This window comes from Arachis stenosperma, chromosome 4 (assembly GCF_014773155.1).
Source record: "Arachis stenosperma cultivar V10309 chromosome 4, arast.V10309.gnm1.PFL2, whole genome shotgun sequence".
Taxonomy (NCBI): Eukaryota; Viridiplantae; Streptophyta; class Magnoliopsida; order Fabales; family Fabaceae; genus Arachis; species Arachis stenosperma.
Window position 1 is genome coordinate 93,354,457 of NC_080380.1, and position 9,451 is coordinate 93,363,907.

Genomic DNA, 9,451 nt, shown 5'->3' on the forward strand with positions numbered 1-9,451 from the left:
TTTTGAAAATAATATATTTCAAAATAATAACTCTTTATTTATTTAAATAGAAAACCCATAATTTAAGAATGACAAATAAAAGCATATGAACAGTAAATTTCCATATATTCTCTTACTTTTTCATTTTCTTTTTCTCTTTTCGTTGTTATACAATATTCGGAAAAGTTTCGAAATTTGGCAAAAAAATAAAAATTCAAGTTGGAATAAGTTACAAATGAAACCATGTCTGATTTTCCCAACTCTAATGAAGAATCAAAGTAACATTACTGTTTTGTACAAGGGTCCAAAAGGAATGAACACCTTAGAGATTCATCATTCATAATTCCCATATCACATGGGACTCGTATATGCCTAACAATGACTCAGAAAAACAAAACTCTAATGTAACTCAAAATACAACATATGACTAACAGTCTAACAGAAACTATACATTCCATTGCTTACATAAATATGGTCCTTAGCACCTCTGCTTGGTTCTCGCCAAATGACAACTCTTTCATCACTGAAGAAGAGAAACTGAGGGCCGTGGATAAGCCGAGGCCATTTTGGGAGCATCTGCACTGCCTTTGCCAGGAGCATGACGGCCATTGAGATGGCTGGAACCACGCGTGTGATGCTCTTTCGGATTAGTGCTTCTTTTGTGCGAGTCTTTTGATTCCTGAAGCTGCTCCAATGCTTTTACCACTTCGTCCATATTCGGCCTGGCCTTAGGCTCAACCGCAAGACATTGCATTGCAAGGGCGGCTGCTGCCTGTGCTCGACTCTGGGAATATTGGCCTTCAAGACGAGGATCCATTACACGAAAAACTCTGCGTTTATTCGACAGATAAGGCTTGGCCCATTCAACTAAGTTGTGCTCTCCAGTTGGTTGGTTCTTGTCTATTGCTTTTCTCCCTGATATCATTTCGAGAAGAACTACTCCAAAACTATACACATCACTCTTAGAGGTGAGGTGACCTAGCAACCAAGAATGAAAAAAATAAAATACAATATTAACTCACAACAACATAGTAGGCATTAGGCATTACTTACTTTTTTCAATGCAAAAAAACAAAAGAAAAAGACAGTAGAAGCTGCTCAAATCTGAGTACATAAATTACAAATTCAAAATAGGCATAAAAAATCTTCATAAATTATACTTGAAAGTTGAAATAGATTATGTTCTGAATATAGAGGGATTGTGCATCTTCAAAAAAGTGGCAATGTAGAATGTTGAAAATCGATATTCCAGAAAACTTGAAGATTCAGGGACTACATACATGAAAGGATGCTGAAAGCACTACTAATGGAACAAGTAAACACCAAACAATTGAGAGTATTTGAGTAGCTGAGAAAAAATTGGTCATGGAAAATTATGTTAAAAAAATCTATGAGCTGAGAAAAGGTGAGTTTCTTTTGCATGGAAGATCAGTGCCAGAAACCCCAAAATACAGTTTGGAACAAGAGAGATGATACCTGTTGCTAGATACTCGGGCGCCGCATATCCCCGTGTTCCCATGACCCGAGTAGAGACATGGCTTCTATCACCTGTTGGACCATCTCTGGCCAACCCGAAATCAGAAAGTTTCGCATTGTAATTCTGCAGAGAAGCATGCATTGAAGTAGTTTAGTAATGAACTATGAAATCCACCATATTCCAAAACAACAACGGGACATGCTCGAGTCTGCAATGATGTACATACAGTATCAAGGAGGATGTTTGCAGTCTTAAAGTCGCGGTATATGACTTGAACTTCTGGACTATGCAGAAAAGCAAGACCTCGTGCAGCCCCAAGAGCGATTTTCATTCGCAAATTCCAAGAGAATGGCTGGAAATAGGAACCTCCTGCATTAAACAATGATTTCGAGTGACATTACTATTAGAACTTAGTGGGGATTAAGTTTAACCTATGAATATTTGGCCAAAAAAATCAGTAATAACAAAACTTTTATGAGGAACAAAAATGATGAAACTTAAAAGAACTGAAAATTTCACAAAATTTACGGTACTAACTTCTGAACAGATGATTCTCGACGCTACCCTTAGGCATAAATTCATAAACCAGAAGCCGGTGGTCATCCTCCAAGCAGTATCCTATCAACTTGACAAGATTAGGATGCTGAAGTTGCCCCAGATAGTTGATTTCAGCCTATGAATTCGACAACACAAAACAAGTTATTATTACACAGCCGGGTTTAGATATTTCTTAAGCTTCATTTTGATAATAAAAGTCCATCTAAAATGCCCACAAGATCAAAGGAAAACATACAGTTCCACAGAATCCCTAAAACAGGTTCAGAAAAGGAACCTCAACGAGTATCTGAAAATCTTGCAGTTGCCTAGATAAAATTTGAAGAGCCAAATAAATATGCATGAGAGGCAAAACAAAACAAGTCACCAGAAAAAGAATTTATACTTACCAACCATTCCTTGTGACCCTGGAGCCCATCTAGGTTAAGCCTCTTCACGGCAACAATCATTCCTATGCCTGGTTTTGTAGCAGCCAGTGAATGCTCATCAATCCATCCCTTAAAAACTGAACCAAACCCTCCCTCGCCTAAGACACTATCCGGCCGGAAATTCTTTGTGGCGGCTCTTAGTTCATTGTAGCTAAAGTTTTTCAAATTAGATGACTGTAATATCTCACCCTCACTTCGAGGAGGGACAGTTATGGAGGCAGAGGAGTTCCTGCTACTTGAACTGATGTCATGTCCATTCCTGCTGACACTTCTAGAAGTGAACCCTACATCAAATCACCAATACCAATAAAGATCAATGTTTAAAAAGGCTCACCATCTTTGGTCTTAAAACTAACAAGGAAAAGAACCTAAGCTGAGACATAATACCAAATTTACATGGACTCCATAAAACCCCAAATTACTATTATCTTGTTCTGAAATGAATTACATTCAAACTCAAATTACAATTTTTTTCGTTTACCCCAAAGGAACGATATGAAGAAAACTATTCTGTCTAGAGATTTGCAAACGGGAAATATGAAATTTGATAAAACCTACAATCTACAGTTAGGCGCGAATCTAGAGTTCAACAATCCAATGATTATCTCATATTAAACCTTTTTTTGTGAAGCATAAATCACAAAATCAGCGGGGGGAATAACCATAGTATCCTTAACTTGCAAGGATCTCAAATTCTCAATGCGTGTTCCACATACACTACGATACATGAACATGAATTCATAAAAGTCCACAAAAGTTAAAACTTTTTAGGTCTAAACTACCACAAACCCATATTCCATTTCCAACCAAAACCAACATAGAACCAAAAATCTAGAGAAAAATGAACATCGGATTATGAAAGTATTACGAGGAAGCAAAAGAATGTGAAGATGGAAGTCAACACAAGAAGCAGACCTGTGTTGGAAGGATTAATAGCCTTAATCCGGTTGCTCCAACAAGCACCCATCAACAAAACGTTTCAAAAAAGTTCAAAGTTTCAAAATTTGAAAGGAAAAGGGAAATTTTGTATAGGATTGGTAGCCAAAAAAAAGCAAAAATACAATCCAAAAAAGAGGAACAAACAAGAAAAACTGAAGAAGTGAAGAACCCACTGCCAGTAGGGTTTCAAAGGAAGATCCCTATTCCCCCCAAGGGAGAGTATCTGAGAAATTCAGGAACTTTTCAAAGCTTTTTGCGATGATGATGAGAAGGATCATGGAAGCAGCGAAGGAAGGGGGTAAAATTGGAAATTTGGGTGGCTTTGTTAAATGGACTGAGAAGAGGCTATTATTTTGGGGAGCCTTTTCGGACCATTATTGTGGCAAAGGAAGGAAAGTAGATTGGAAGATTGACTTCACTTTGCGCTGTGAGCTTTTTCTTATTTTATTTTTTCCAATTTTGTCATTTTGCACCTTACTTGCTTTAATGCAGGAATGATAATACAGGAATCAAGAATGATAATATTTTCTATTTAATATATTGACAACTTAAAAAGCTTATATTTTCTATTTAAATTTTTATTTAGTATTTTACTATTTTTAGAGTACTTGTTAGTAAAAAATTTAAAAATCATTAGCACTTTGTTTGGATAGATAATAGAAAATGGAAGGAAAGAAAATGAGAAGAAAGAAAATGAAAGGAAAGAAAATAAAAAGAAAAATGGATTGTTTTATGTGTTGTTTGGATAAAAAGAAAATGAATGGAAAGAAAATAGAGAGAAAATTATCTTTTATTTAGATGAAAAGAAAAGTGAGAGGAGAGAAAATTATAATAGAAAAAAATTACATTAATATCTTTATATCTTTTATTTTTTTAATTAATCAAAGGTTAAATTAGTAATTTTACACTTATTACATATTTTCCTTCCATTTTCATCTCATCTTTGAAAAGAAAATATTTTTATGGGTCAATTTTTTTCTTTTCACTCAATTTTCTTTTCTCATCCAAACAACAAAAAACTCACATTTCCATCCATTTTTTTCTTCACATTTTCTTTCCTTCCATATTCACCCCATCCAAACAAAGTGTAAGAGAAAGTATAAATATGGATGATGATGATGATGAGAAATAGCTTGAAACGATAAGCAAATACGTTTACTTTATTACGAATAAAATAAAATATTTTTTGTTAGTTAATTAATTATTTGTGTTTATTGATGTGATTCATATATAAATGATTTTTCAAAGTACCCCAAGTACAAAGTATCTTTGTTACTAACTTTTTCAGTAATTGTCAATGAAACCAATGTACATTTAAGAAAACTTAGGATATTAGATTTTACCTTCAGTAAATTTTTTAAATTAATTTACATATCAATAAAGATCTACATTCAAGTGATTAAACTAACTAAGTCTTTTAAATTCATGCGTTTTTTTTTTCATGCTTCTTTCTTCGTACTACTTTTTTTTTTTTCTTTTCCTTCATGAAATTCACAGAAGCATATTCTTCTTCTTATTCAACACCACATCCTCCTCTTCCTCCTCCTCTTTTTCCTTCTTTTTTCATTAAAATTTCTCCTCCTCCTTTTTTTTATCATTTTCCTCCATCATCATGATCATCATCGTTATTGTCATTGTCGTCTTCTTCTAATACGTATCGTCGTTATCGTTATCGTTATCATCGAATTTTTGCCATATTAATGACATTGTCTGATCCAAAATTGATTTGGATGTGTTTTTGTTTGAAATTGACTTTGTCTATGCTTGTTTTGAAACGAGTTTATTTGTGTATCGTCATCATTAAATAATTTCAGTTTATTCAAAATTTAATTTTCGGTTCATTCTGGATGTAATTTTGGTTTCATTTCTGAGTGAATTTATGATCATTCAATTTTATTCGTATGCTTGTTTTCGAACGAAATCATTAAGTAATTTCGATCCATTCAAGATTTAAATAAGGTGCATTTGGTCTCTGCTTATTTTGAAACAAGTTTGTTTGTGTATCGTCATCATTAAGTAATTTCGGTTCATTTTGAATGTAATTTCAGTTCATTTCTAAGTGAATTAAGGTGTATTTGGTCTCGTTGTTATACACAATTCAAAACTCTTCCTCCTCACATCCTCTCTTGAGAGGAAGAAAACTAAGAAAAAAAAGAAGAAACAAGAATAAAAATATCCTCAAACTCCTTATCATGTTCTTCTTCTTCTTCTTATCTTGTTCATCTTCTCCTTCTTGTTTTTCCTTCTCATAATTCTTCTCGTTCTGCCCTCTTAATAATAATAAAAACATGAAAAATCAAAACAAAGAAGAAGAAATGCATAATGCTGCAAAATCACTTGATAGGTTTGGATGTGTTTTTGTTCATGATTCAATTTTGTTTGTGTCCTTGTTTTCGAATGTAATCATTAAGTAATTTCGGTTCATTCGAAATTTAATTTACGGTTCATTTTGGATATAATTTGGTTCATTTCTGAGTGAATTAAGGTGCATTTGGTCTCCTTGTTCTACACAATCCGAAACTCTTCATCCTCCTCCTCTTTCACCTTCTTTTCTTATTAGAATTTCTTCTCCTCTTTCCTTTTCATCATTCTCTTCCATCATCATCATTATCATTATCATCATCATCATCGTTATCGTCATTGTCGTCTTCTTCTAATAGTATCATCGTTATCATTATCGTCATTATTGTTATCGTTATCATCGAATTTTTGCCATATTGATGACATTGTCTAATCCAAAATTGATTTGGATGTGTTTTTGTTCAAAATTGACTTAGTCTGTGTTTGTTTTGAAATGAGTTTGTTTGTGTATCGTCATTACTACGTAATTTCGGTTCATTCAAAATTTAATTTTCGATTCATTCTGGATGTAATTTTGGTTCCTTTTTTAGTGAATATCTAATAATTTAATTTTGTTTGCATACTTATTTTCGTACGTAATCATTAAGCAATTTTGTTTCATCTTGGATTTAAATAAGGTGCACTTGGTATTGTTTGTTTTGAAATGTTTTGTTTGTATATCATCATCATTAAGTAATTTTGGTTCATTCGTAATTTAATTTTTGGTTCATTTTGGATGTAATTTCGATTCATTTCTGAGTGAATTAAGGTGCATTTGGTCTCGTTGTTCTACACAATTCAAAACTCTTTCTCCTCATCTTCTACTGCTTCTTCTTCTTCTTCGTCTTTTCCATTTTTTCTTCTTTATCTTCTTCTTATTTCATTCTGTTATAATTATTCTTGTTTCATTCTCTTGAGAGGAATAAAACCAAGAAAAAGAGAAGAAAACTCAAACAAAAAAGAAGAAGAAACATATAATGCTCCAAAATCACTAAGGAGATGAGGAGGAAAAGAAAAAAATACAGCAACAACAGTAGCAACAAAAAGAATGACAATAAGGAGAAAACATGCGAAGAAGAAGGAACGCGAAGAAGATGAAGGAGGAGAAGGAGAAGGAGGAGGAACGCGAAAAAGAAGAAGAAGAAGACGACGACAATAACGTAAAGCCTGCGCGTATAATCACGTTCTTTTAATGAGAATGATTTTTGTTAGTGTTAAGTCTACTTTGTTAAACCTAGATGACAATAATGCTTGGATGTGTAGCAGATCTGTTTACATATATAATTTCAATTTTGAAGATATAATATATTTACTTTTTTGGCACATTGCACATTTAGCAAAAATCAGAGCATTATTACTGTCATCTTCTTTTGTATTTCTCTAACATAGTAAATGTGGGTGCCTATGGTTGGTGTGTATGTCATTGTTATCGTCGTGGTCTTACAAAGTTATGAAAATATGGCATCATTATTGTCACTGATGAGTGGATATTTTATACACTTTTTAGGTTCATTTTCTTAGTATTTTTAGTACATTTTCTCATGTTTTATTATGTTTTAGTAGGTTTTAGTTCAAAATTCACTTTTCGGATGCTACTTTAAATTTTTGTGTTTTTCTTATGATTTTAGGTAATTTTTGGATGAATTTGGCAAGTTTTGACAAAGTCTGGTTCAGAGGCTAAGAAAGGATAGCAGATGCTGTCAGATCCTGACCTCCATGCATTCGAACAAGCATTTCTGGAGCTACAAATGTCCAATTGATGTGATCTCAACGGTGTTGGAAAGCTAACTTCCAGAAATTTCCTGAAATATATAATAGTTTATGCCTTTTTTTGGAAATGACTGCCAAAAATGGGCGTTGAACGCCCAACTTACCCCCTTTTTGGCGTTCAACGCCCCATAAGGACCAAGTCCAGCGTTGAACGCCCAAAATTGCCGTTGAACACCACCAAGGGAGCATCAAGGCAGCGTAGACACCAAGGGAGCATCGACGCCCAAAATTCGCACCTTTCTGCTTAGTTTATTTCATTTTTGTAATTTTTAAGTATTAGATTAGTATATATAGGCAAAGAGCACCCATGTTTAGGATCTTCAGCCTCTCAGAACTTATTTTCTATTTTCTCTGTAAACTATGAGCAGCTAACCCTCCTAGGTTAATGATAGGAGCTCTACTCATTCCTATGGATTAATATTATCAACTTTCTACTCTAATATATGTTTGATTCCATTCTATGATGTATTATCATTCTTCATCTTTTTTAATCTAGGGTGGAATGAAAGTATGAGCCCTTATTCTACATGAGTTCTTTATGAGTCCTGACCTTGATAGTATTGAGGTATAGCTTGAGAGTACATCACAGGTTCCAACAAGTTATTTGGGCTAATTGGAATACGTAACATAAAATCTCGTTAGTCATGGGTAATTGAGGTCCCTGTGGTGCTAAGGCTAGAATCATAGAGCTTCATTTTCCGATTTGGAAGATCGGACCTTATCTGTAGCGTTTTGAGTAGGATCATCAGATATTAAATTGCGTGAGCTTCACCCTCATCCAGATTGACTGACCTATTTGGACATTTGTTTTGGATCATTGAAGATTAATGACCACTACCCCTAGCTTAATCACTTACAGCCTTGCCATTGAATGAATTACTCATTGTTAAAGTAGCGAGTAAGAAGTATTAATCCGGAAGAACAAGCATCTCTGAGGCCTTAACTGATTTCTTATCATCGTTTTTACATCTTTTTGTTATTGGTCTGTTTATGTTCCTACAACAAACAACAACTATCTTTCTATTTGCCTGGCTAAGATCTGCAGGATAACCACAGCTTGCTCAATCCAGCAATCCTCGTGGGATTAGACCCTCACTCACCTGAGGTATTACTTGGACGACCCGATGCACTTACCGGTTCAGTTGTGCAAGTTTTATTTTTGCGCACCAGTTACCTATAAGAATCACAATTAGGGGTATTTAAATAAGTCAAATTTGTCGGGTCAATCCCTTAAACCCCGCAAAAAGATTAGGTTGGCTTAAAATTGTGAGTTCATTAAAGGAAAAAAAATTCATCAAATCTACACCTTTGAATATACAGATTTAGTGGGACAAGATGAGCCAGTCCACCAAACTAAACTTTTTTTTACAAGAGAGTGGTGATTACTACAAAAAATATAAAAATTAAAAATTATCATTTTTAAATACAAATCTTTTTTTTGTTATTTTTTATTTATTTAATTTTTATAATTATATTGATTTGAAAGTTGACTATTTGATTTGTCTATTAATGTTTTTAGATATTTCATATTTTTATCTTGATTAAGATTATGTATTACAAAATGGTTTGTAATATGGCTAACTTTTAATTTATATTTGTGTTTGACGAACGGATTTCTATCGGTAAAGAAATTCACAAATATAATCGCGTTGTAAGTATAGTTTCTAAACCAACAGAGAATCTTTTCGTACAAAAGTTTTGGTTGTCACAAGTAACAAACCCAGTAAAATTTATAAATCGAAGTATTCAAACCTCGGGTCGTCTTCTCAAGGAATTGCAGGGAGGTGTATTTTATTATTGGTTATGAAAAACAGTATTTTTGGGTTTTTGAATAGGTTGAACAAGAAAAGTAAATTGCAAGAAATTAAATTGAAAACTAATAAAGCTCTTGGCAAGGTATGAGAACTGGAAGTCCTATCCTAGTTATCCTTATCAATTGTGATGAGAATTGGCTTTTGCTCCC

The 9,451-nt window shown here is 33.6% G+C and overlaps 1 protein-coding gene across 2 annotated transcripts; it reads right to left on the reverse strand.

The window, feature by feature from the left end:
* Positions 1–204: 204 nt before the first annotated feature.
* Positions 205–3,786, reverse strand: LOC130973053 (probable serine/threonine-protein kinase PBL11). Of its 2 annotated transcripts, none has more exons than XM_057897427.1 (6): positions 3,552–3,786; positions 2,401–2,723; positions 1,994–2,129; positions 1,683–1,825; positions 1,456–1,579; positions 205–957 (listed from the first exon to the last, which is right to left on the reverse strand). In XM_057897427.1, the coding sequence occupies exons 2-6, from the start codon at positions 2,458–2,460 to the stop codon at positions 500–502; spliced, it is 921 nt and encodes a 306-aa protein (XP_057753410.1). In that variant the 5' UTR covers positions 2,461–2,723; positions 3,552–3,786; the 3' UTR covers positions 205–499. The 2 variants fall into 2 exon arrangements, with proteins under 2 accessions (XP_057753410.1, XP_057753409.1); XM_057897426.1 differs by having other exon boundaries at positions 3,355–3,785.
* Between the last annotated feature and the right edge of the window lie 5,665 nt (positions 3,787–9,451).

What these genes read in the sequence shown, in the direction of transcription:
- LOC130973053 (XM_057897426.1), bottom strand. Translation starts at nt 3,406, where the DNA reads ATGGGTGCTTGTTGGAGCAACCGGATTAAGGCTATTAATCCTTCCAAC. An exon ending in TATTAATCCTTCCAACACAG is followed by an intron (nt 2,724 to 3,354) that starts GTCTGCTTCTTG and finishes GATTTGATGTAG; the next exon opens with GGTTCACTTCTAGAAGTGTC. An exon ending in GCCCGAGTATCTAGCAACAG is followed by an intron (nt 958 to 1,455) that starts GTATCATCTCTC and finishes CTTGGTTGCTAG; the next exon opens with GTCACCTCACCTCTAAGAGT.